The following is a 27565-nucleotide window of genomic DNA, read 5'->3' as shown; positions in this document are numbered from 1 at the left end:
ACTGTATTCACACGGTGCAGACTTTTTTTTTTACATGCAGGCTCCATATGTGCACAGCAAAATGAACAAAGAAATCGAAAAAGGAAGATTTGGTTGCAAAAAAAAAAAGAAAGTCAGGTGTATGGAAATATGTGGGCTACAGAAGAAAGGACGATGTTGACAGCAAACAGGTGCTCTGTCTGCAGTGTGTGATCACTGAAATCAACACCACAAAGCCAGATATGAATACCATCCTGAGTAAAAAACTGTTTTGCGACTATTGCACCGTATGAGAACATCTGCACCGTATCTCCTGATACAGATGCAATTCATTCTAGAATCATAAATTATTTCTAAACAGAGTTTTGTGGTTAAAATTCCAGTTTTTCTCACATCAAAATGTGTTGCACAAAAAAAACCCTAAATATCGCTTTCGATCTTATATCCTGTACCCCTACATACAGCTAAAAAAAACAGTTTCTCTACTACTTTTCAGGGCACTTGGACCCTAGCAGTGGCTTTGCACATCAGTTATTAGACGTTGAATTGAATACTTAACTCAGTGCAGTCGGTTAAAAAATGATTTGCAACCTGCACCCGGTTTCCTAAAAGACAGAAGTACGCAGAAATAAACACGACACATAAAGCTTGATTGAAACGACTTTGTACTTTTGCAGATGCCATTTACTTCTGAATGCCCAAGCATCCTCATGTGCTACCGTCAACAGATGTGATGTGCAATTGTGCCGTAAAGGCCACAAGGTGTCGCTGCTATCCCAGCACACATCCACCACAGTCATCACAGATCATTGTGTGCTGCTGGCTGCATTATACTGCAGATTATTGATGGAATGATGACTACATGATTATTGAATTGTCCTATTACCATGTGTGCATCACATACTGAACGATTTTTATTTTTATTTTCCAGAAAACTGTGCAGGATGTTATGCACACAGGTGGAGATGGACTTGATTTAGCAGTGATCTAACATGTAATGCTTTGGATGTACAAGAACTTGCACAAAAGAAAAAAAAAAATCAGCTCATACATATTAGGTTTTGCACCTCATCGACCAAACTTGAATGCTCGGGAGTCAGATCCCACCCCGAGACCCGCCTCGTTCATTCAATTGGTCTTCCTCAGACCTGTTTCACGCAATCCTCCGCCTGTCAGTCACCGCCACAGTATCCTCCTCCTCCTCCTCCTCCTCCTCCTCCTCGCTTGGCATCATCCCGGAGTGTGCCCACCTTGTTCCAGCGACGAGCGACCCGAAAGCCATCTGTTTGAAGTGAATACATCTCCAGCTAAAGCCGCCGGTCCGGCACGCAGTTTTTTTTTCTTCTTCTTCTTCCTCCCAATATTTCAGGGCTGGTTGTCGTAGCCTTGTATTTTTAATCGTTAAAAAAAAAGAAAAGAAAAAGGAAAAAAAAAAGAGAAAATGAGTCAGGATGTGATGGGGGTGCTGTCCTGTTATCGCTAGCTAGGCGGACAAATTCCTTCAACCAGACTGCTGCTTCAATCACTGCGGCTTTGACACAGCGTTAGCCGGGAAGCTAGCGGGCTAGCAGGGGGCAGCTTCGGTAGCTGTTGCGTCTCATTTAGCTCGTAGTTCGCCGAGAAAACGGGGCTGCGGCGCGGACAGTGCAATAACCGTTATCACACTAAATGTTAGCTTACCGACAGCGACTCTTTGAGGGTTTTTTTTATTTTTTATTTTAGCCTAAACTAGCTAGCTAAGCGGTGCACATATATCAGCTGTTACGGGTTTTTTTTTTTTTTGGATGTCGCGACACTGCAGGTTTGAGCCACTTCTTGGCGGATTGTGATTTGAATCGGGAGGCGAAAAGCTAGAATCGGGAGGGTTTAATGATATAAACGGGTATCAAGCAGCTAATCTTGTCGTAACATTAGCCGTATTGAAGGCATCTCGGGGAGGCCCCATCCGCCGTCTTCCTGGCTCCCTCCTCCCCCGTGTGTGCGAATCTCCCGTGATTTGGCCGAGAACGCCCGGGCGAAGTCGCAGTTGTTCTCGGCTGGGGGGACAACTTGACAGCGAGGCCCCTGGCTAGTCTCCCCTCCCCTCCCCTCCCCCTCCCCAGTCCCGTCCATCCATCCATCCGTCCAGCCAGCCAACCCGACATAGAAGAAGGAGAAGCAGAAGAAGACCACCTCCTCCTCCTCGCCTGAGACCGAAGCGAGGACCCGGGGATTCGGGATAAGCTGAAACCGTGGGCAAAGTGTTAGTCGGGTCCCGTCTAAACCGGGCTGCCAAAACCAGAGGGGATGACTCTGGAGTCCATGATGGCTTGCTGCCTGAGCGAAGAGGCGAAGGAGTCGAAACGAATCAATGCAGAAATTGACAAACAACTCCGCCGAGACAAGCGAGACTCCAGGAGAGAGCTGAAATTACTACTTCTCGGTACGTAGCACGCTAATCGCGAAATAACCCTTTTTGAATTGTCACGTTTTGTGTTGCTGTGTGGACAACTAAACCCTTTTTTGGGCCTTCTTGGGCAATGCTAGCAAATAATGCTACTAGTTAAGGTTGCTAGCTGGACGCCTGGTTTCAGTTAAGAGCAACGTTATGGCATGATTTCCCTCCCCAAAATGCGAGGTTTTTCCTTCTAGCATGTTATTAAAAAGACATTATTTGGCGTGTCCAGGTGTGTGTGTGCGAGAATTGGCTAACCAGCTACACTGTCTTTTTATTCGAGTGCATGTATTGGCATTGGTGTGCAGACAGCAGCTCGTTTGGCATCGAAGTTGCTAAGATGTCACCGTTTACAGGCGACCACATGCTAGTCAAGTGGGCCAGTTGGACATCACTGACTAGCCCTAGAGCTAACCAGTTGCCTAGCTTCAAATCTGCCACTGTGGTGCGTTAGCTGGTGCTACTTAAAAAAGGCAAGAGATGGTCACTTGGTAAAAGAAGAAGGAGCAGCAGCAGCAGCTTTGGATTGCTGTGCATTGTGGCTTTCACCAGGTTGCATAACATTTGCACAACTGGAAGAGGCTTCAGGTGCCTCAGCTGGACCCTTGCATGGTGTCCATTCATTCATTGCTGCATTTCTCTCATTTAGTAATGTGCACCAAGTGTCACAAATCTACCCTTCCAGAGGGCTAGGATACTGAGGGATTTGCCCCCTCATCCTGGAGTCTAGCTGAGTAGGTTAGCTATTTTTATAGCTGGTGTGTGGGCAGGTGGGAGCTGCTGTTGAATAAGTTGCTCTGTACTGCATTGATTCATAGTTCTGTGGACACAAAAAGGCACAGTAGGCCATGCTTTATCACAAATGGATTTGCATTCGTCTCAGGACGATGTGTTATGCGTCCGTGCATCTTCTGAGAGGCTTGTGCATGATGTGGCCCACCGGCTGCTTAAAACAACATTTAGTGTGAAAGCATCTTGGAGGGGAAAAAAAAGGAAAAAAAAGCAGGTGTCCATTTTTAGGACAATTAGAATTATCTAGGTTGCATCCTCAGTTTCAAAACGTTTGCTCCCATTTCACACTCACCAAATGCAGCCTCCGTTATTTGACATGTGTGTCTTCTTTTATTTCCCTGCTGAATACCTCAGCTCGGCAAAGTAGGCCATACTAGAGCCATACCATTGATGGGACAGATTCTGCTCTCTGTCATGCGTTTTGATCGCTGTCGCACTCTGTTCTACCTGCCTGCCAAGGTGAGCAGGTGAAAAGGGGCGTGTGTTTTTGTGCAGCAGTTTGGAAATGGCTTGCTGCAATCGCATTTCTTGTGCCAGATGATCAGCGAAGGGATGGGTTGACTGAGCGGTTTTCAGGCAATCGCTTGCACTCCCTCGAAGCGCCATCCTCTTTTTGTCTTTGACGCTCTGTGTTATAGTTTCTCTATTGCTGTTTCCAGTATAGCTCTGAATTTGACAGCAGGCATTATAAAACGTGTGTCAGTGTGAAAGACAGAAAGCAAGCAAGAACTGCAGTCAGTCATGCTGTAAGTGAACTATCATGTGTGAGTTAAGGCTGTCAGTGGACGCCTGGATAAGGACGTGTAAGGCAGGATTAGTCCAGGTCTTAATAGGCTTGGTTAAACACATCTGCTGCTCTGAGTCTGAGATGTCACTGACTCCTATTATCCCCTGGCATTATTCTCAGGCCCACAGCCTTCAGTGAGCTGCCTGCCTCTCCACACCTCACTGGAGGAAGAAGACAATCTCTCTTTCTGAGCATTTAACCCCCATGTTCCAAAATGGCTGCGTAATACAGCGCTTTACAATTTGCCTCTCATTAATCCAGTGGCCTGCGATGCAAGGTGCTGCCCTGACTACTGCAAACAATTTGGTATTTGACATCTTGCACACGAGGAAGACCACCAACCCCCCGTGGTTAGTGGCGGACCTGCTCTGCTGAGACACAGCCGTTCTCTCGTCAGTTGTGTTTTACTTGTGCAGGAGAGGGAAAATGATATTGAGCTCCATCTCGGCTGAATGTTGTGGGAGTTGTTCTGTCATTACTAACCCTGCAGTTCAGTGCACATACAGGAGATATGTTGTACATTTCAGCTGATCTTGCAACAGTGAACCCAAGAGCTCAATCTGGTCAAGTATGCACAGTTTTAGTTTTCGTACATGATGTGTCATTGCAGATTTCTGTAGTGTTAGTGCCAAACATGGATTTATTAAAGGAAGGATAGAGCTGAAAATGATGACTCGACAACAGAACAAAACATTAAAATACATCCCTTTGGTTGCTCAAAACTTGTTTTTGAGAATTTCTACCATTTTCTAACAAAACTAATCAATTTTAAATAAGTAAGCTGCATTGATCTATACTGAAAATTATTGTTAATTGCAGCTCTGTCCTAGAAACAGACAATATATACTTGAAAGTGACAATTTCCTAAAGCCCAAGGATTTAAAATGTACTTGTTTTGTCTCACCACAAGTCCACAATGTGAGGATGTTCTGTTAACAGCAAAGCAAAGCAGCACATTTTTTACATTTGAGAATCTGGAACCAGAGAATATTTGGCATTTTTGCTTGGAAAAAAATTGCAAATTTATTAATCTGATAGTTGTTAAAGCTCGAGATAAATGCGACACCTACCACAGCTCTATGCTGCATTCTCCTCACAACAAAGTTTTTCTCACTAATTCAGGTCCACCCTCCTTCAGTGTCCCTCTCCCTTCCTGGCAGGATGTACTATGTGGCCAGGATCCATTGCCAAAATAGCCATGTCTTGACAGAACAGTTATGAGGTTTGGTTACAGTTTATACCAGGCCCAGGCATGAGCTTCCCACATAGAGAATACAGTGAGGATGAACGTTACAGGAAATCATGTAGGTAAAGGTTGTGACGTTGTTAAGTTTATCCACTTATTCAGGAAATCTCAGCTCTGCCAGGGCTGCAGCAGTGCCCACAGTCTGGCTGCCTGTCACTGAGTGCCATATCAGGCCATACCGACAGCTTCCTGCTCCACAGACCAGTGGTTTGCCTCTACTTGGTCAAAACACAGTGGGCCAGGAGCTGTGGCCTTTGCTGCATTGGGTAAATGAACTGCTGGAGCGCGCGAACGGTCAGTAAAGTGAGATGGTAGCTTTGGGGCTTTCAAGGTGCTCGCCGAAGTAGACGTTATCCTCCCAGGCGAGCTGTCAGTGTAGCAGTTGGCATTCGCTTTTCGTGAAAATGTGAGTTTCGCATGAAACATGAGAAACAAGAGTGCCTGGCGATCAGTAAAACATCCCTAGAATGACGTCAGGAAGGCATTTTTGGTCATTGGAGAATTTGTCATGCGTGGTATGTTGATGACGGACATCGGTTTGATGTACAGTCATTTGCCAAGTCCCCATTGATTTAGTTGTTCTTGCTGATCCTGCCTGTATCAGCAGCACTTCTTGTTACCAGGTTAAGACATCCTTTAGAGGAACGGTCTGATTGAACCAGGAAGAGGATCAGGGGTTAGGCTCAGATGTTTATTGCTGACCTTACTTCTCTTGCCAAGCCGTCTTATTTTGATCATATATGGCAATAGGGATGTTCTAGCTCTACTCCTCGGTGCTTGTGTGTGTGTCTGCGTATGTGTGTGTGAGTACAGTGCTTTTAATGCCAGTGAATGTGGAGCTATGCGGATGGTCAGATATTCCTGAAATCCTCCTTATCGTGGTCGGATCTAAAGCTTTTAAATATGGAAACCGTTGTGAGACATGTTCTGCATTTATGGGAGTTTAAAAAAAAAATCTGATAACCATATATAGACTGATACTCATTTTTGATGTAAAATCAACTTTTGTGTTTGATAAAGATTCTTTATGTTTGGTAATTAGAGAATCAGTAACTTTGAAGTCATTTTACAGTTAAACAGTAAACTAGTCTGCTCTTCTGTTTGCATTACCTAAAGGAGTGCACTAATAACAAGAACAGTGATTAAAAGCAGTGTTACCCAAAGGTTTATCGTCGTCTCCAAACATGTTTAAAGTGCATTTATATGTGGCTCATAGGCAGAGGCAGTTTTACACAGCTTTCCTAATGTTCTCTGAGGTATTTTTGCTGGCATTTAGGCATTTATTAGATATTTGAAAGTGCAAAGATGAAAGGACATGAGGGTAAAGAGAGAAGGAATGCCGTGCAACAAAGGTCCAACATACTGGCATTGGAGCAGAGTTTGACTTTATTATACTTTTGGTCAAACACAAATTCATGTCATTTATTTAATTTTTCTGCTTCAAAAGGCCTAAAAAAGCTGCCGTTATCTTTTGGTTGCATTGTGAAGAACAATTTTTCACTAGAAAAGGCAGATTTTGTGAGTTCTTTGAGAAATAGTTGCTGGCTTGTCAAATACTTCAGTTTGTTTAGAAATGTTTGTTACTGACTCATGTTGTTGTGTGACGAGCTACGATTAGTTGATTAATTGATTATTTGTCAAATAGTACGTTAATCCTGAACTATTTTGAGAATCAATGTAGATTTGAGTCGTTTATTAAGGAAAAAAGGTACAAATTCTCTGATTCCAGCTTCTTCAATTTGAATGTTTTCTGATTTCTTTATTTTTCTGTGAAAATAAATTGAAAATCTTTGAGTTGTGCAAAAAAACCCACAGCATTTGACAAAGTCATCTTGGGCTTTCGGGAACACTGATCGGCACTGTTTAATATTTTCAGACATCGTAGATATCAAATGACTAATCAATTAATTGAGAAAATGATCTACAGATTAAGAAATGATGAAAATATTTGTTAGATGTAACGTTACTGATGAGATACTGTGTGTCTGGCTTAATGTCGAATACGCCCTTGCAGCTTTAATTGCATAGGTTTTGTTTAATTCCTCTTTGCTTATAAGGACAAGCCTCTACTTAGGAAGTCTTGATTTCATTTCTTGTCACTTAAAGTCAAAAGGTCCCTGCATGCTTTATTAATATTGAAGTCACAGTTAGGTATGCACACACCGTTTGTTCTCCATCACAGAACATAGGTCATATCTCCATCCAAACGCCTTTCACGTCTGGGGTTGTTTGCAGCAAAGGTTAAGGCCTCTTCTAAGCCACGCTTTGCATACAGTTTTTGTCTTTCCATATGACACGGTGTCTTTTACACTCATTTTGCTCACTAGCGCACAGATGAACACACACATGTTCTTAAATGGGGTCATGGCTGGTTCTCTGGGGATATGAGGGTGAATGAGGCTGGATGGTGACTGTCCCACATACTGCTGCTACCCCCGGTCCCCAGACAGGACGGGGACGTGGCCTGCCTTTCTGTTCACTGCCAGTATCTTCATCCCTCTCTGTGGTGACAAGGCGGCATGTTCATTCCTGTTTACTCCCACCAGCTGCCGTGTACAGTAAAAACCCACACTTCTCTCTGATCATACCGTTTCAACTTCTGTCACTTCATTTTTTTTTTTTTTTTCAGTTTCAACTTGAATTTGGAAAGCTAGACCCTGCTTACACTTGGCAATTTTTAAAATGGTTTCCAAAGTGGATACATTAAATCAGCCGAGCGGATATCTGCAAACGTTTTCTGCCCATGTGTGGACACAGTGATGTTATCTCTCAGAATCTCCATTATGAGATTCCCAAAAATAAGTGCAATGGCTTAAGAAATAATGTCAACATCAAGGATTTGGCAGGTCTTAGTTTGAGCAGCTGAGCGCAGTATGTGTATTGCAAACTAAAATACTGCTGTTAGCTCCAAATCTTTTGTAAAGCATGTTTTTTTTTTTTTTTTGCTCACCCACTCCCACTCGACCAGAAAGACACTCAGCGCGCATAGTCACTGGTAAACAGACACGGCCGTCCTAAGGTGGTCAAATGAAGATGTGGGTTCGCGAGTGTGTGCAGCGCATGCTATAGCATGTTTGGTCAATTTACAGCTCCGACACCCACGTACGTGGCGCACTCAGCAAATGCAGAGACATCCGCACAAAGCAGCAGTGTTATGCCCGGATCCTGACAGCAAGAAACACAATAGGCACTGACAGCAAGCAGCAGCAGCAGACCTGAGAGAGAAACGGTCCCTGTTACTGTGTGTGTTTTTTTTGAAGATGTGTACAATCTGCATGGCCCAGGTTATTGCAAGAAAAAGGGGCCCTTACAGTGGGAGTAACATCCGTGCCTTGAGGTTGACCACAGGTTCTGTGTGTCCGCAGTTGGTAAGGCAGGTGGTGTGTGCCTTGTCTAGCTCCGGGCTGCCTTGGCTTTCCTTTGTACGTCTGAAAGAGGCCAGTTTCCACGATGAATTTAGTGAAAGATTTAGACCCACGCCTCAGTTTGTTGTTAGCCTTGTGCCTCTCTCTGAATCATAGCGCATCTTTCCAGGGTTCAGATAAAAATGCTAACACCTGCGCGATGCTCATTTTTGAGGTTTTGATTATACTTTAACCTCTGCTGTATCTATGCAAATGTTTTCTCCGTGCTGAGATTGGATTGTCATGTGCTGCATGAAAGGATGGTTCATAAACCCAGATAAGCCAACACCGTTCATGCCGGTGCACCATTTTATTTATAGGTGTATTTGCATGCAGGTTTGCTGTGATGCTGATAATCTTCCGTTCATCAAAAGCAGTGGTAGGTATTTCAGAGGGAAGCTGGGTTTAGCAGAGGTGGCCATGCTTGTTCATGAGGCCTTTTGTGATCATTTGAAGCAGGATGGAAGAATTATAGGATATGAGCAGACAGTGTAAACAAAGCAGGCCCTACACACACACACACACACACACACACACACACACACAGAGGAACATAACCAGATAACCAGACAGTGTGGCTACAGGGGCTCAACCAAAACTGCTGCACCAAGACAGCAGTGTGTCAAGTCTATCAGGTGTTGTGTCACAAGCTGACATCAGTCGCGTTATGTAAAGGCTTATGAAAGCTAGCCAGGCAGCGGAGGATACAGGTAAAGCGTTTGGCGCTTTTACATGACGGATAGCTTTACCTATGTACATGCTGTTTTCATTTCGCTATTTCTTCTTAATATGGGTATCCAGAGCAAGTTTTAATTGTATGCTTATTGTCATCAGGTTACCCTTGACTGAGACTTCTAGCTCTGTTCCAAGAAACACATCGGCTCCACAAAAGACTAGTGTGTGGGCTGTGTAGTGTACCTTGCACTGTTGCATTGGGACATAATCTCAGCTCTCTTTCTCTCGCACACTCGTTGCTGCTTAGGACAGAAAGCGTTATCAAACCGAAGTAGTGTGTGAGCTATTAAAAGGTGACCTCCTTTTTCTAGGTCATTACCAAAAAAGAATGGATGGATTCTAGTTATGAATATCCAAAATTCTTGACAGAGAGGGATGAGAATGGAGAGGCATATTTCTTGCCTAAGGGAGGTTAGGAGGGGTTGTGATGAAAGGGAGGAGGGGAGAGGGGAAGAGAGTGTATTTGTGGGGGAGAGTTGGTGAGGGCGTGGAAATGGTTGTAGCTGGCGCTGGTACAATCTGGGGAGGAAAAAGGGAAGACAGAGACTCGTAGTGTGTTGTCTGGTGAAAGAGGGACAAGATAGTTAAGAGAACACAGCGGAGGGAGATCTTGTGACGGGGTCACGAGAAATAAATCAGACATTTAGCTGAAGAGTGATCTTCTTGCTCCTCTGCTGAAACAGTTCTGCAGTCACTACCAGTGCAGCCCATTACAAAGAATACACTCACTGTATTTGACTGCTTTTGTTAGCTAGATAAACAGTTTTTATTAGGCCGAGTACCTTGTAGGCCCCAGCATGTAGCATTCACTGCAAGGCATTGATTCATCCAGGAGAAAAGATGAAGATAATACCTTCTTACTGAGCGGTAGAGTCTATCTAGTCTCTGTTCTCCAAAATTGGACATTTTGTTGGAAGAGGGGGATGGAGGAGGGTCATTTCCCCTTATGGACAGAGAGTTGAAACCCAGAACTTGTATTTGAGATTAAGGCATTTCTCCCTGCTTCAGCAGAGCAGCGGCTATCTCTCCCAACCTTTTTTTTTTTTTTTTTTTACAGTCCTTCGGTGTTAGAACCCCGTTACCGACCTCAGACCAGCTCCCTCTCTCCCCCCACCCCCCCTCCCCAAATTCTCTGTGAAGCCGAGGCCCTTCTTCTCTGTGGTACACCAAAAGATGAAGAGCACAGAGCAAGCCTGAGGGGCTCACAGTTATATTTACTGTCTGCTACGAAAGAGAGGAGAGAGAAGGGGCGGATGGGAGGGGTTTGAAAAAAAAAAAAAAAAGGGGAGAAAAAAACACAGGAACGAAAAAGAGAGGGAGACAGAGGAGGGGTTGCTATGGTAACGGAAATATGGCTGCTCTTCAAAAACCTTGAATGTAGGTGGTGGTGAGATGAGTGTATGTGTGTTTTTTCCACCTCGTCTTTCCCTTTCAGTTTTGCAGATATTATGGATGTGCTGGATCCCTTTTGATATCACTGAGGACTGAAATGCCATCAGCTTATTTCTTTCTTTTTTCCCCCCCCTTTTCTTTTTCGTGCCCTGAGGGTGGTGTTTCTAGGCAGTATGTAGAGCATAGAGGACTTGTGCAAAATGTGGGTTAGGCCCAACAGACCCCCCAGCAAGTGCGGGTTTATGTTGCAATCATTGTGGATCTTGAGAAGCTTAAATACGGTTGTTTTTGCTGAGTGCAGAGATTGTGATTTTAACACCCAACATCAATACCTATAATCAAGTCCTTTCTTAGGCTTCTTCGCATGCGTGTAAATCTGGAAACCTGACACCACTTAAAATATTGCAATGATCCTACACCCAGATATGGACTCAGAAGGGCAGAGGAGGATCACTGAAGGAATGCAACCCTTTGACAACGACCCCTGCTGTCACCTTTTGGCAGAGGCAGCTCAGCGTTAGAATACAGGGCGAGTTCTCTTAATCATCTTCATTAGATTACTTCATATCCCCCCCCCCACTCATCCCTCCTCGTCTTCCTAGAAATGTTTCTGATTTGTTCACTTTACTGTGGGACAGCTTCCTGACATTGAACAAAGAAGCTTTGACATATCTGCAGTCATAACCAGTTTAGCTAATCAACTTGGAATTTCAGAAGAGGGATTAATAACGCTGACTTCGATGAACATCCCACATTAATGACATTTTGAGAGAAGCATTCGTTTGTACCAGGTCGTGTTGATTTGCCTTGCTTATTAATTAACTGAAATAAGTGAATGAGCACGCTCTTGGATCTCTTCTGGATTTTTTATTTTTTTTTGCCTTTCATGGAGCATCTGTCTTGGGTTACAGATTTAACTTGTACTCATGATCTTGGCACAAACAGGAAGTCTAATTTCAAAATGAATGAATTAATACTGTTAGCCCTGCAATAAGTCCTACCTTCATGAAGGTTATAATGTTCCCTTTTTGTTGAAGATATTGATCTTGATTGTCATTTTAGAAGCCTTAGCTTGTGATACTATTGAACTCAATTGTCTTATACTAAAAAGTGTTCAGAGTTCTTTGTTTGCTGCTACTTTTATATTGGTGAATGTAGATTAAAGACTAGCATATATTATAGTGTAAAACAATTTGGAGACACCATTGCTTAACTGTGAGCTCAGTGGGAGTTGCTGAAAAAGGTTTTATAGAAAATGTTTGAAGAATTCACACCATGTAATGCTTCACACTGCAATGTGTGTGCATTTGCACTTATATAAGGACTCGACAAAAATCTTGCGCTGCATCTTTTACAAAAAGTGATCGTATATTGACCTCTGAGTGCTTCCAAAACCTGGATGGCCTAAAACTGAATACTGCTAATGCTGCTCTCGTCTTTTTCTGTGTAGACGCTGCTTTAGAATGCTTGGTTAAAGTGTGCTTATAGATGTGAGATAAGGAGAACGTAAGTTGAGAGGAACACTACAAATTATCTGTCATTATTTTTCTTTCATTCTTTTCAATGAGTTTGAAGCGACAACCTGAAAACGGTGGCCACAATTACCTTGATTTTGCATACATAAGTACCAAGTGTTTGAGTTTTTATTTATTGTCGTTTATTTTGGTGTGAAGACGACTTTATATGGTGCCTTTGTCAGGAATACTCTCTAAATGCTTTTCCTGAACTCCATGTCATTGCCAGTCTGTATGCAGTAAAGTCATACAGTTTGTGTTGCCTTGTTTGACAGAAGTCTGTGTCTTTTCCTGTTATTTGTGATTATTGGATTGAGTAACACTATGTACCAGTACTTTGCTTAGTAGTCAAACAGAATGGTTTGAATGCTTGTATTCAGTCTTGCAACCCTAGTCTCGAGCCTCTTGGATTTTTCTTTATGACTGATTTGTATCCTTCTAGATGTTTAACGGACCAGGCCTGACATTGCGATCGCACCGTGCCCACAAGCTAACTTTGCTTCTGTCGCTCTGTGTCCTTTCCAGGTACGGGAGAAAGTGGCAAGAGCACCTTCATCAAGCAGATGAGGATCATCCATGGAGCCGGCTACTCCGATGAAGACAAAAGAGGCTTCATTCGGCTTGTTTACCAAAACATCTTCACCTCCATGCAGTCCATGATCCGCGCCACTGAGACCCTCAAGATCCCCTACAAATTTGAACAGAACCGGGTAAGAGTTGACCCGTGACTATAAGTGCAGCAAGAGCATTCCACAGTCCAGTTTGATTTAATATTGTATGCAGCGTAGATAGATTTTGTGCAACTCCATAGGCTGTATCTAAAACCAGAAATATTTGGTAGGAAATCCACCTGCACAAATATTTTGGTAGGATCCATGAGCTGTTCAGTGTTGTCAAAAAAAAAAAAGTTTGCCATTTGGAATCCCCTTTTTATATGAAACGTGGACGACAGCCTTCTTTGTTCTTACTGGGAACTATATTGCATGATTGCATTGTGTAATTTGTTATGTTTTGCAAGAAATACTTTAAATGAAACTGTAATTTGGCACAACTAACCATGTGCCATGATTATATTTTTTTGACTTTTTGTGTTTTGTGTGATTGACTCCTTTTTCAAAAAGTCCAAGTCTTATTTAAAATGTCTTCACTTTAATTAATGTCATGTAATGCTGTCAAAAGAAACACTTTGAGTTTAATATTGTATGTATGTGCACACATCAGCTTGCTTTTTAGTTTGACACTTTGAAACACATTTTCATCTAAAGCAGATATAATCTTTCCAAAAAATCTACTTGAAACCAGTTCACACACACAGGTCATATTTTATTTAATCAGGTATTGCAGCTTTGTGTATTGGCAAGGATTTAGTGTGGGTGTCCTCAAAAGTAGGCAGTCTTAGCACTTGGTCACCCTTGAAAAAAAAGGCCTCTAGAATTATTGAAGTGTCTGATGAAAGGATAGGAACATTGTGGACCAATTCTTAACAGTATCGATGACATTTTTATATAAATGTCAGTTTAGCTGCTCATACTTCCTCATTTATCTTCATCTGTCATTTTTCTGAGTCAGACCAACTGTGTGTTTGATGCCTTACCTTGGAAAAACTTCTGGCACGCAAGAAGTGATGCATTTAGTTTGTCTAGCTGAAACATTATCTTTGGAATAAGTAGAATAGGTGGGTGGCTGGGATCGGCCGCTAGGTCTAAACAGACAGTGAGGAGGATATTCACAGATATATCCAAAGTCTTCTGCTCAAGATGGATGGAAATAACAAATCTGGTATTTCTTCCTGTATGTCTTATTGTGTCATTCATCTCAAAATCTTCTCTGCTACTTATCATGCCTCCTGTTCCCTTACTTGTGTGTTTCCAGTCTAATGCCATGCTTGTGAAGGAGGTGGACATTGAGAAGATCAACGGGTTTGACCATCCCTACATCGCAGCTATCAAAAGCCTGTGGGCCGACCCGGGGATCCAGGAGGCCTACGACCGCCGCAGAGAGTACCAGCTCTCTGACTCCACTAAATAGTACGTCTGTCCATCTGTATTTGGTTGCGTCTCTGTGTACACAATGGGCATGATGTCTGTCTAGGATTTAAGAATGGTATTTACGAACATCTGACACAATCTGTGTGTGCGCTTATGTAATATTTGCGGCCATGTGTCTGTGATGCTGGTTTGGGAACTTTAGCTATTAGCTTTTGCAGAATGCTAAAGTTTGCAAAGATTGGTTTGGAATCCTTTTGTAAATCCAAAATCAGAATAGAGTTTTAAAAAATAGACAATTAATGACAAATGATAAATGTCTCAGTTCCCAAACCTGCGTAGAGCAGCCCCCTTGTTGTTGTTTTTAAGTTCCGCATACCATTAGATTACATGAAATGGGTGCGTTTGTTTATGGCAACCACACATGCATGCAGGGTTTTAAATGGTGTGGGTGTGTACGCGTTAATCAATGTCAGTTTGAACCTGTGTGTGTCTGCAGGTGAAGTTTCAAGGGTCAGTTCACCAAAATGAAAGGAAGCAGATTTTTTATTTTTCAACTTATCATTGTTTCTATATGCACAGCTCGATACTCTCGGGGTAATTTGAGAAATATGTGTATTTTTAATGATTTTGGTGCTCGTGACCCTTTGAGTTCATATCTGTAAGACACACACAGTTGTTAGTGATAAAGGTGTGCACGGATGTGTGGTTGGTGTCACGTTGTTGTGTGCATGTCCTGTGTATAATTACCTTGTGGCTTTTGTAGTGTATGCTAGGCAGGGCAGCACATTAGCCATTTCTTCACATGCAACATTGGTTGACTGGTTTCAAAATCAGCCCTCTTTCACAATTTTACAATCTGGTATTAAAATTGTAAAACATACAGGTACAAGATTACAGGCGCTATTTGGCTTTTAATTGACGCTGTTTCAGTTACGTTATCTCCAGTAGTTTGGAATGACGGCGTTTGTTAGTAGTGCTACGTGTCGTGGAGGTTTCCTGACCAGCTAATATAGAGCAGAACAGTGACTATGAAGTCACGATCCTGCCTCTCTCCTGGCACATAAGTACATGCTGCTTTATGTGAATATACTCCACTGTCAAACAAATAATAAATACACTCTATTTTAAAAACATTTTAGCAAAGATTTTGATATTTATTCTCCCCAGGAGTTTCCATTCTTTATTCACAGACTAGCGAAGACAACTAAATCATTTTCAGGTTTAGCTTTGTGTTTAATACTCTCCCTCCCATAGATAAAAGAAAACTTGGCAAAGTGAACACCTATTGTGTTTTCACCTTATTGTTTGTGGCCAAATGTGTCAGCCTCCTCCTTTGTGGTGATTTATTTTTTTTATTACCACAATTATATTGTGACCCCAGGCTACATGGCCAAAGGCAGTTGACTCACTTTATAGTGCCCTCTGGTTGTGCTCTGGCTGTACTGCAGTTAGATTTTTCCCTTATGCATGCAGGTGTGTGCGCTGTGTTTGCAATGTGATGTTAAATGTGTATTTAATGTTTTTGTTTTTGCATGCATATGAGAAAATGACCTATCATTGAATATGTATTCATTTCAGTGTTATCCACACTGTTCATGTATATCTCCAGTTACCTTAGCGATATAGACCGTGTGACTGCGGAGGGATATGTTCCCACCCAGCAGGATGTGCTGAGGGTCCGTGTTCCCACCACGGGTATAATAGAGTACCCATTTGACCTGGAGAACGTCATCTTCAGGTACCCCTAAGGCACCAGGACTGCAGCATCACCATGGCTAGAGGACATAAACCACTGATGGCTGTCAGTGTAGAAGCACACGAGCTCAGAGCGAAGATTTATTGTAGTCATTTCTTTTTTTTTTAAAAAAATAAAGGCCTAAAGAGGGAAATATGTCTTGTATCCTGCAAGTGGCAGTACAACACAAATTACAAACTTTTAAATGCCCCCAAATTATTAGTGTGAGCAGATCTATTTTTCCAGAGGTAGACAGAAAATGATTCACCTGATTAGAAATCAGTGGTTTGTGTTTAGAATCGTGCTGAGGTTCTGGCCCCAGGATAAAACCTAAAACCTGCACTGAAGTGTGTGGGAAGCAGCCACGAAATACAAGATGAAGAAGGATTAGGCAGCGATGTCAAAGATTCTCCAGGAATTTGTCATGAAATGTGTCGGCCAATTGGACACAGTTTAAAAAAAAAAAAACATGAAATGGCACATTGACATGCCTTTTGACAAGGAGAAAATGTTTCCTGCAATCCTTGATGTCAGATTTGTCCAGTTCTTTTTTATCTGATACTAGTGCTGCTGTTTCTGCTGCTGAAGTCACTGCTGTTGTCACTGCTGCCGCCTCACTGTCCGCACCATCATGCACACAATATTTGACCTCAGCGTTAATTGATTTCGGAATCGAGTAAAGTCAAAGCTACAGAAAGAAGCTGATGGCTGATCTCAAAAAGTTTTTATGGGTTTGTGGAAGGACAGTGCAGGTGGAGCAGCGGCACTAACTAACACCCCCTTGTTTCCGTGATGTGGCCTTCTCTGTGAATCTTCCTCGACAGGACTGATCCACACTTTCCTGGAATGGCAGGCGGGTTGCGGTAATTGCCTATCACGCTTTATATAACTGTTTTTCTGTCTTTTTTTTCCCTCTTTATCTCTCCATTATTCCTGACTGGCCTTCCTGTAGTTATCTTTCGGATCTGGATCGTATTGCAGATTCCAACTATCTTCCCACTCAGCAGGATGTACTCAGGGTGCGCATCCCCACTACAGGAATCATAGAGTACCCCTTCGACTTGCAAAGCATCATTTTCAGGTAGAAAGATGCCTGTTGTTGCTGCGTCCCTCCATGTTTTCTCATATCATTAACTCATTCAGTCTGTTTTTTTTTTTTCCTCGCCCAAACCAATCTACTTTTTGTCCTCCCCGTGAAAGCAAACAACTTGTAACCCGCAACTTTTAATTTCTGTATTTTCCTCTTCTTAGCTCTTCCCTGCAATCATAAAAATTCAAAGTCATCACCATTTTAGAATCTCCTCGTAGTCGTAGACGTACCTGCTGCCACCAAGAAACAATCGTACCACACAAATCACAACCCTCTAATGAACATAAAGTCCTACATTCTGGTGCCCGGTCCTTGTAAATGGGTCACCTCCTCTTTTCCTCCTCTCCTCCTCTTCTCTCCGGCTGGCAGAAGAAACGAGGTCGTCCTCTCCGCGGTGGAGGAATGTTATTTTGGGCAGCAGGTCCTGCAGGGCCTATATTGGCCCTGGGTCTCTGTGGACCACAGTGGACTGGGCCACCACCAGGGGGCACCATTGCATTATGAAATTTAGCTGATACGTGCAGCTTTCTCAGAGAGCGCGTTGCACCTGGTCTAAAGGCGAGCACCTGTGCATCCAGACGCGCCAAAAAATATACAAAACAAGGCATTGAGTTTTACCAGTGCCATTTTATGTAATGCTTTGACAGAAAAACGTGGCTCAATGTTTAAGGTTTTACTGAATCAGTTGTCTCAAATGAAGGCTTAATGAAACTGGGACCTGAAGTCCCTGATGAACGAAGGGTGACCTTGTCAAGGAGAAGCTCAGGTAACCTGAAACCTTATGAGGACTCACGTAATCTGTCAGTGTTGGAGTGCTGTCCATGAATGGCTTCTGCGGTCACCAGCCTGTCTATTGCAGGCACGTGCACTTAAATCCAACTTTTTAGGATCATTTTTGGTTTACCCCCTGTAGTTTTTTTTTTTTACTGTCTTTTCAACTCTGCCTCCTGTCCTTTGTTTGTCCTCTGTCCTTTGTCTATGCACTCCTCTCCGGTTTTTCTTTTGTCCTTCATTTTAAGTCCCCATTTGTCTTCTCCAAGTGTGTTTCAAAACTTGACAAGTGTTCATTATGTGGTACTTTATCACGCACACCAAGAAAAGCTGAGAAAGCTGTGTAGTAGAAAAATAAATGTGGTATTATACTTTTGCCAAAAACTCACAAACAGGAGGACTGACTGGTCTATTCAGTTATAATGTCGACTCCTTGTGAGACCATAAGGGGTTTAAAGGTGGATGCCACTGAGTTTAAGAATTCTAGTTAAGCGTTTCTATCACAAATGTATCTGAGACCACCGGATACACAAAAATCCACGACACCGCCACCTGCATATTTTGGTGCCTTCTGTAAACACCGTTGTCTATTGAACCTGGTTACAAATACCAAGGAGACAGACAGTTTTTCATACAAATACAGTTTATTGAGGTACGACATAGAAGCGGGTATGTTATGCTAACTTGGACTAAAGACACCCATTTAACTACGAAAACAAACTTTGTGTGAACAAAAGCATCAGAATATTATCATCATATATGTGGTGAGACTCCAAACAATTGATATCAGTTTGATCTTTGTAGTTTTTGGTTTCAGACGTTTCTTCTGTTCTGAGTAGGACTTCAGCAAACAGTAAAGATAACAGAGTTTCCTAAACTCAGTGGGATTCCTTTTAAAACTGATCGTAGGTCTATCTCAGACGGAAAGCTTTCGTGGTGGCATGCATGACTCACATAGTTAAAACAACAAATGCATATTTGCACTGCAAGACCTGTCCACTTTTGCTGTGAAACGTTGTTGATCCTCTTCTTAAGGTGTTGAATCCATCAAGTGTCGTGTTTACAGTGAAGTTCATGGGACTGTAGAATATTCCCTTTTAACAAATGGTCAGGACCCAAAATTAGGTGAGAGGCCTACTTCTGATGTCTCCTTAAATTATAGTAAAAATACGCTTTCATCAGTCCCTGGATGAGAGGCTCTATCTTTATTTAGGTCATGTGCTGAAAATGTAGAAGGAAGACTTGGACACTAGAAGCTGTCTCGAGGACGACTGGACCTGAGACAAATCTAGAACAATAAAGTGATTATTCTTCTAGAGAGTTCATCTGCAGCATATGCATTTTGTTGTAGTGGCACAGATACGATGCTCACAATCTGATAATGCCACGAAATGTGCCTTGATGGATTCAAAACCTGACGTCGAAACAGCAAGAAGTAGTTCTTAGAGCTGTTCCAGGACATTGGGAATACTGAGAGCTTAAACTTTTGTTTAACCCGTTTAGCACTGGGCGCTGTTAGTCTTCTGATCTTTAAATAGATCACTTAACATAAACTAGGCCACCCAGACTTACATGCTAATTATTTCCCTTCTTGCTTTTTCACTTGCTATCCTCCTCTTCACCGTCATCTTATCACCAGGATGGTGGATGTAGGGGGTCAGAGGTCAGAGAGGAGGAAGTGGATCCACTGCTTTGAGAATGTCACCTCCATTATGTTTCTGGTGGCGCTGAGTGAGTATGACCAGGTCCTGGTGGAGTCCGACAATGAGGTAAGTGGATGGACAGCTTGTGTGTGTTATGTAGTATCTGCATTCATTTTAAAAATACATACGCTAAAACAGTAATATAGTTTCTTGTGTTGTCTTTTAAATATTGAAGCCAAACAACGTGAATCTTGTTTTTGTTCTTCCACCCCCATCATTGCACATCAGAACCGTATGGAGGAGAGTAAGGCTCTGTTCAGGACTATCATTACCTACCCCTGGTTTCAAAACTCCTCCGTCATCCTCTTCCTCAACAAGAAGGACCTGCTTGAGGAGAAGATTTCCTACTCGCACTTGGTGGACTACTTTCCTGAGTTTGATGGTGAGATCATCTATAAACTGCTGTGTGTGTGTGTGTGTGCACTGAGTAATCAAACATATTATTTATTTATGTTTGGTTCCCTCTAGAAATTTAAATCTGATAATGGGGCTTTCTTCTTCCAAGAAAACCCGTCACGACGTTACTGCTGTTGACTGATCTTTACAGGAGGATGTGAAAACACTGTGTACTGTTGATTAGCAGATTAATTCGTTTGTGCTTCTACAAAATGTCTCCATGATATTCAGACTACATTGGTTTGAACAGACATTGCTTCACACTGTTGAATTGAATCTGGTGTGGACCAGATCATTACATTTAACCATAATTTCAACGTCAATAGTGACCAATGTATTGTCAAGTTCCTGCTTCCTTTCTGGGCCTCAACATCAAGCTCAGAGCACAACCACTCCAATGGGGGAAAGGTAGCTGATAGGTAGCTAGCTAGACAGGCATGTTTTAATCAGTTTTATCTGGAGAATGATAAGCATGCAGTGATTGACAGTCCAGATTACGGTGACAGGGCTGCATGCAGTTCAAAGGGCGTGTACTTGGGAAGACAGATAAACACATGGTGGAGTAAAACACTTAATCTTGTGCGCCTCGCTGTCTCCTGGTGCTGATGTCACCAAAGCTGTCCTGTGAATGAGTTATGCTGTACCTCAGAACTGGGAATCAGGCCTTGAAATTACTCTTTTCTTCACTTCTGCATGTTCAATGCACAAAGTAGGGAAACAACATGGCTGTCTCCAGGTTTAGTTGTTGCTTTTCTGCAAGCAGCAGTCACTCGCCAACACTTGTGTAGTTCAATTTTCTAATGAAACTAAACTGTGAAAAAGGCACAAAAGGCTCTAAAGACCCTCTTTAGTCACTGATTACGCTATAAAAACTCAAATCAATGTGTCAAACACACATTGAGATGTTTCTGCCATGGAAATAGTCCTTTCTTGCCTCAAATTGACTGAAGTGGCACTCTACACTGTTACTTTGAGATTTTGCAAATCTATAAAGTCAGACTCTCTCTCTTTCCATACACCGTCCCCAGTCGCTACAGCTGGAGCACACCAGCTCACCTACAACTCAAACACAAATTGTAATATGAGAGCAAATCGGTCGTATGTGTTCAAACCAAAAACAATTCCAAAGAAGAATAATTATACAGAAAGCTCCACCCTGTAAGGAGATGAGATCGGTTACACATGAAGCCTCAGAAGTCTGACTTCATGTTTTTGAAGCTGTCATTGGAACACTGCAGTTCCTAGACGGAAATGCTCAGCCATGACATTGACTATATTATTGCAGACATGATGTGTTTTTAAGGGTAAAAAAAAAAAAACATCATTAGGGCATGTCAACAAGGTAGAAAAACAACAACTTGATTTTCACTGGAGCGAGGCTTTAAACTCAGTCAGTAATAAAGCTGTACTTGCGTACCGTTTCCTGTGTAGGCGTTTGGGGAATGACGTCAAGCGCCAGAGTTGAGACTGAAAACCCGTCCTGAATTGCTGAGTAGGAAATCAAACTTCTCTTCGATTTTTCCTAGTCAGAGATTGGAAATTTCAAGTTCTCAGCTGCCACTGAAAGCAGCATTAGTTCAAAAATCCATTTGAACAGTTCGTTCAGTTCCCCTGATATGAAACAAAAGTGAAACGACAGGTGTGACAGTGCTTTAGTGTGTGTTATACAGTAGATCCAGATATCATAAAGCGTTTTTAGAGACGGCCGTGGTGTGAAGTGTATGCATGTTTACATGTGCTTGTGTGTGTGTCTCTACATTGAAGGTCCCCAGAGGGATGCACAGGCAGCGCGGGAGTTCATCCTCAAGATGTTTGTGGACTTAAACCCAGACAGCGACAAGATCATCTACTCTCACTTCACTTGTGCCACGGACACTGAGAACATCCGCTTTGTGTTTGCAGCTGTCAAAGACACCATCCTACAGCTCAATCTCAAAGAGTACAACTTGGTGTGAGGGCTCGCGTACGATGCACATCTCCTCCCCATTGCACAAATGCACACCTCTTTGGGAATGTGCTGTCAACTCCACACGCATTACACAGCACACCACTCCGGCTCACACACACACACACACACTCACACACACACACACACACACCTACACACACACACTCCAACAGAACCGTTGCTTTTCTTTTTTTTTTTTTTTCCAGTACAGTGAATTCACAGACCCTCCCACCTGCAAACGTGCCCCTCCTCTTTCACCAAAGCCTCTTCCTCCTTCTCTTGGCAGCTTGTTGTGTCAGAGTCTTCGGTCCTCCCAAAGCTGCTCCGTGTGTCAGATTTGGCCTCGACTGCTGGCTCTGGCACATTTTATCTGGCACACAAACCTTTCACACGGGCTGTACAGTGACTGGAGGGGATTTTGGTATGTGCGTGCGTGTATGTGTGTGTGTGTATTTGGGGCAGCATTGATTAGCGAGGAGCTGTGTTTTGGTGAATAGCGGCATCAAAAACCCCCTTGGCCCCTTTCGGAGTTGACTCTCAGCAGCGCGAGATCAGATCCTCCGCCATCTCCTTTCAGCGCTCCTGCCATCGTGGAAGGAAGCGAGTACTGTATCTCCCGACAACACCCAAGAACCAAGCGGTGCTGAAGAAGAGGAGCTCAAGAGCGACTCGAGTCAGGATGCGAAGGTCGCACACCAGACACAAGGGGACAGGGCCGAGGATTCTGTCTCCACCTCGCATCTACGAATGTACCCACCGGTGTGAGCATCGCAATCGCAAAAAAAAGAAAAAAATAGAAATATATATTATGAAGTAAATGCATATGTAAACACACTTAAGACAAAAAGCACGAGGGGGCAAGACATAGCTAATCAAAATCTATTCATTGCCGAGATTTTTTAAAAATGTTTTTAATGATAGAAATTTGTTGCTACGTCTAATTCTATTTAACAAATACTGGCTAAATGGAAAGATGATAAGAAATGGTAAGAAAATCTATAAAAACTTTTTTGCAAAACAAAACAAACAAAAAAAAAATCTAAAAAACAAGCAACCAGAAATTTACTTGACAGAAGTATCCTTATAAGATCTCTGTTGTTTTTGATGTTTAGGTTAATCACACGCTTCCCTCCTCCAGATGTTTTTCTGTATGGACATCACAGGGACAATCTTCCGTGTGACCGTCGCAGCATCTGGCTCCACTGGTCACGCACCCTCATTACAAAACACTAGTAGCGGGTGAGAGGAACCCTGCTTTCTTTTTCTTTTTTTTTTTTGTTGACATGGCTCTGCTCTGATTGGTGGAAGGCCGATGCGGAGGGGAGTGTGATGTCATCAGTGTTTATCAGCCCACAGAGCACATCTGCAGCTCGGGCTGCAAGTAGCTTATTCAACAAAGTAACAGCTGTAAATGAAACATGCCCACACGCCGGGGTGTGAGCAGAATCCACGCGGGAACATCTCTGATGACGTCACACCTGCGTCACTCAGCCGTCCAATCAGACACACTTCCTGACGGTGACATAGTCATCCATTATATCAGGATGTGCTTCTGTTTACCTTTTTTTTTTTCTTCTTTTGTTTTTTTTTTTTTTTAAACTGTGTAGTCACTTTGTTTATAAAAAGATTGCTTGCTGTTGTGATGAGAGGAAGGGGGGCTATGAACCTTTCACAGAAAACGCACTCTGAAGTCTGCAAATGTTGTTTGTGTATATTTGTTTGTAAATACATATACACAAAACACTCCTGTACAAAAAAAAAAAACAAAAACGCTCTGTGGTACACCATCTTTGGCAAAAAACTAACAAAAAAAACAAAAACAACTAAAAAGTATCAACTTCTTTCATTAGCATACAGTTTTTTTTCCTATGAATTTATGGTAGTATTGATACTGTGATTATGGATTTTGTTCACTTGATTAATAGGACTACACAGAGCTGAGTGGTGATGAGGAAGCGATCGGCAAGCGGCAATAGCCAGAGAAAAAAAGAGGTTCCTCCCAACCAGCCTCAGAACACCACACTACTGCAACAGCTCTGTCTCCAGAGTAATACTAACTAGGGCTGGTTTAAAAAGAAAAAAAAAAAAAAGAAAAAAAAATCTTCACAGTATGGTGACAAGATGATTTTAAGAGTAATTAAAGATTTTTTTTTTTTTATTTATATAATTTATGGACCAGGTTTGAAGGTGTTGATAATTTGACTGCTTTTGATTCTGTCATGTTGAAGTGCTCCTTTTCTCATGACGGAGCCTACTTGAGTCTGAACTGCTGTAAAAAAAAAAAAAACACAAAACAAAACAAAAAAAAAACAAAACACGAAAAAAAAACACAAAAAAATAACCGAATGTCTGGTATAGTAAGGACTTTATCTCTGCTTTCTATTTCTTATTGAGACATTTCCAGTTGTACTTGCCATCGCATCTCCATCCATTATAATACTGTTTGGTTTCTTTAGGAGCCCTCACACTTTTTTTTTTCTTTCCTTTTTTTTTTGGGTTTAAAAAAAAGACAAAAACTCTTATTTCCTCTCGGTTTATAGATGCAGCGCTGTAATGCATACCTAGAAAAATGTACAGTACGAACATAGGTGGACTTCTTTTTTTTTTTTCTTTTTCTTTTTTTTTTAAATCAGTGATTGAAGACCTCTGCGGTCCATGCTTGCTATTTGTAATTTAACACGAAAATTCTGTTGTTGGTTTTTTGCATCGTTAATTTCCAGTTTTTTGAGGCTTGCTTTGAATAGTGCCAGTGAAGTGCAGATATACTTTTTTGGTCTTTGACCTTTTCTACAGGTGACTTACCCTTCATCCTCATTAAGGGCTATCACAGTTGCATCAGACAGCGGGGAGTGGAGTACAGGACCACAGTGAACCAAGTCATCCACTACTAATACTCGTTTATAAATGGAGATTACTCGCAGTATGTGCTATAAGAAGTATAGGCAGGGTGTTAATGCAAACGTAAGGTGTGTGTAGAGAGTTTACCAACACTAAGCAGTTTTCTTTATGTATTTCTTTAGGTATCTGGTCCTTTTGGCACCTCTCTGATCTTCACTACATTTCATTTGTTTGCATCGGTATCGCAGCGTTACCTGTGATACCGCGTGCAGTGTACAAACACTTATCAGTAAAGACACTACTACCAGGACAAAGTATTGCATGTTTCCCCAAGTATTTGAGTTGTAGACGAGAGCCAAGCAATCTTTAAAGACCATGCTGGTGTCTTTGCGTATATTTCGGTCTACAGACTGATTTATTTTCTTTAATCTAAGACCACTAATGTGAATTTGGCCATTTTTCACATCAAAAATTGTTGCCTCTTCAATGTTTTTCAAGGTTTCTTGGGTGTTTGTTACAAGAACTTGAATACATCAGATCCCCTTTAATGTTTAGGTTTTTGGAAATCATCTTTATGAGTCCACTAATGACACATTTTATTCACCTTTTTGAAAATTAAAACTGCTTTTCATGCTGTTCCAAGTTTATTTTCTGGATGAAACCATCAAGTTAGCGGTTCAATTTTTAAATCTAGGGTAAACTTCCAAAATGCTAAATCGCTATGTAAAGTCTGAACACGACAGTAAAACGGGGCTGAGTTATTATTATTTTTGGAAAAAGCACCAGTATGGTCCTTAACTGCCATCATTTCTGCTGACGGTGACAGTAAGCTCACGCTGAGGAAGCAGACGGCCAACCGTTAGCCTGCTAAAGAGGATCAGGAAGCCAGTATTAATGTGGAACGATTAACCAGTATGCATACCCAAGTATTTATCAGTAGTTGTTTTAATATTTACTGTGTGTTGAGTGCAGCTCACTTTAAATGGTGACGAACCATGTATTTTGTAAAACTTGACTCTACAACTCTGGCACGTGGCGAAGGGCCGAGTGGCTGTCAGTGTGGGTTTTGGTAGCGTGTTAGCAGCCCAGCGTTGCACAGTGTGTGTTTTTTGACGCGTTTTATCTCAACATATACGAGCTGGAAAGAGGGAAGGCAAGTCTGTATGAAACTCTAATCTTTCACTCTTTGTCTGTTTTGTTTTTTTTTTTTGTTTTTTTAGCATTAACCCGTGAAAAAGGTTGGCTTTCACTACAACACTTATTTATTGCCTTTCATTGCCTTGACTAACGGAAGATGGCGATGCTGGCCCTTCATACGGTTTTGTGACCTTTGGGTGGCCGTGGTGGTGTGGCGCCCCTTCCCGTGGGCTCGTTGTCGGACTGAGTGGAATCAAAACTTATCTTTTCAGACATCAGTATGAAGTTGGTGCATACTCAACTTAAAGCTTGTTCCCCCTTTTTGTTTTGTTTTTTTCTTTGTTTGATGAGACGACATTACCAGAACACTATTATTTAGGACCACTTGATTTATTTTTTTCCTCACTCCAATGAAACCTGAAGGTCAATTGTGTAGTGGTGTGTATAAAATACTGTTTTTTTTCTCTCTCTCTCTCTCTCTCTTTATTTTGTATGTAAACCAAATGTAAATTATGTATTATACTGAGTGTGCCAACCCCACTCTCTCTAGAGCCAGGCTCTCTCTAAGTGCCAACGCTGTGGTCATTATCAGAAGGACCGCCGCCTGAGATGGTCCCCCTTTTTAAATAAAACACACCAGAGACTAAAAGGATAGATGATTAAGTACACACAAAGACTTTATTCTGTATTTAAGATTGAAGATTTAAAAGATAATCTGCTGTTTTTTAAGAAACTGTAATTATAATTGCATGTGCTGTTTATTTTGTGTTGGAAGTGAGGGCTTGGATGTTTTCATTGAAGCAGAGCCCTTGACGAAGGGGGTTCAATCAGTTGGTTATTATCGATTATTGATTTACATAACTCTTGCCATATTTTTTTATGTGTTTCATGTATTTGTTTCAACCACTGTTGCCTGATCCTCATTCAAACATGACTTATGATCATTGCCGCCTTCTAAGAGAGAAACATAATGACAAGGTATCTGTTTTAAATTGAAATAAATTTGTTCCTATACTTGCTGATGGTGTGTGTTGAGTGGGTTTCATGATTCTGTTTAAGACTTTGATAATAGAATGATGCTACAACTAGTTTGATAGTATCTCAGTAGATCCCACATCTTGGAAAAACTGAAACACAAATTGCAGTAATCGAATTTCTTTATTTTTTTTAAGTCAATTTGAGCAAAAAGCTTAAGCTAATGTAGCGTTTGGTTGTCTTTTGTTAGGATCATATGATTAATTTTATTTATTTTTAAGCCAAGATGATGCTTAATTGTCAGACTGTATTTAATTGCAGCAGTACACATTAGCATGATGACGGGTGGAAGCATCAAAGTAATTAGTTGCAGGAAAAAACTAATAGTCGATGCTAAAATGAAACACTGGACTTTCTGTGAATCAGTCAGCTAGAGGTGATCTGATTAAACACAACTTTACTCAGGGCTGTGCACAGTGCAGTCACAGTATAAAGTTAAATGTTGTAAATTATCGTAAGAAACTGATGCAGGCCTCCTGTGCCATGCATGAAAAGACCCCTTAGAGAAAAAATATGTAGGAGCCAGCTTAGTTGATGCTGTATTTCAGTGTTATAAATTTGCAGAAGCCTGTTTTAAACCAGGGCTGCAGGGTGGAGCAGTGGTGAACACTGTTGCCTCGCAGCAAGAAGGTCACCAGTTT

General features: G+C 41.9%; 1 protein-coding gene across 2 annotated transcripts; it reads left to right on the top strand.

Moving 5' to 3' along the window:
- The first annotated feature begins 1215 nt into the window (after nt 1-1215).
- LOC103365868 (guanine nucleotide-binding protein G(q) subunit alpha) lies at nt 1216-26911 on the top strand. 2 transcript variants are annotated; one of them, XM_008293423.1, is made up of 7 exons: nt 1216-2401; nt 12809-12993; nt 14156-14310; nt 15881-16009; nt 19507-19636; nt 19799-19952; nt 21731-26911. In XM_008293423.1, exons 1-7 carry the CDS (start codon nt 2266-2268, stop codon nt 21919-21921), a joined length of 1080 nt encoding a protein of 359 aa, XP_008291645.1. In that variant the 5' UTR covers nt 1216-2265; the 3' UTR covers nt 21922-26911. The 2 variants fall into 2 exon arrangements, with proteins under 2 accessions (XP_008291645.1, XP_008291644.1); XM_008293422.1 differs by lacking the exon at nt 15881-16009 and adding an exon at nt 16959-17087 and having other exon boundaries at nt 1219-2401.
- Nucleotides 26912-27565: the final 654 nt, after the last annotated feature.

Source organism: Stegastes partitus, unplaced genomic scaffold (assembly GCF_000690725.1).
Source record: "Stegastes partitus isolate 25-593 unplaced genomic scaffold, Stegastes_partitus-1.0.2 Scaffold887, whole genome shotgun sequence".
In the NCBI taxonomy this organism is placed as follows: Eukaryota; Metazoa; Chordata; class Actinopteri; family Pomacentridae; genus Stegastes; species Stegastes partitus.
Note: the sequence above shows the minus strand (reverse complement) of the source record. Positions and strands in the feature narration are given on the sequence as shown.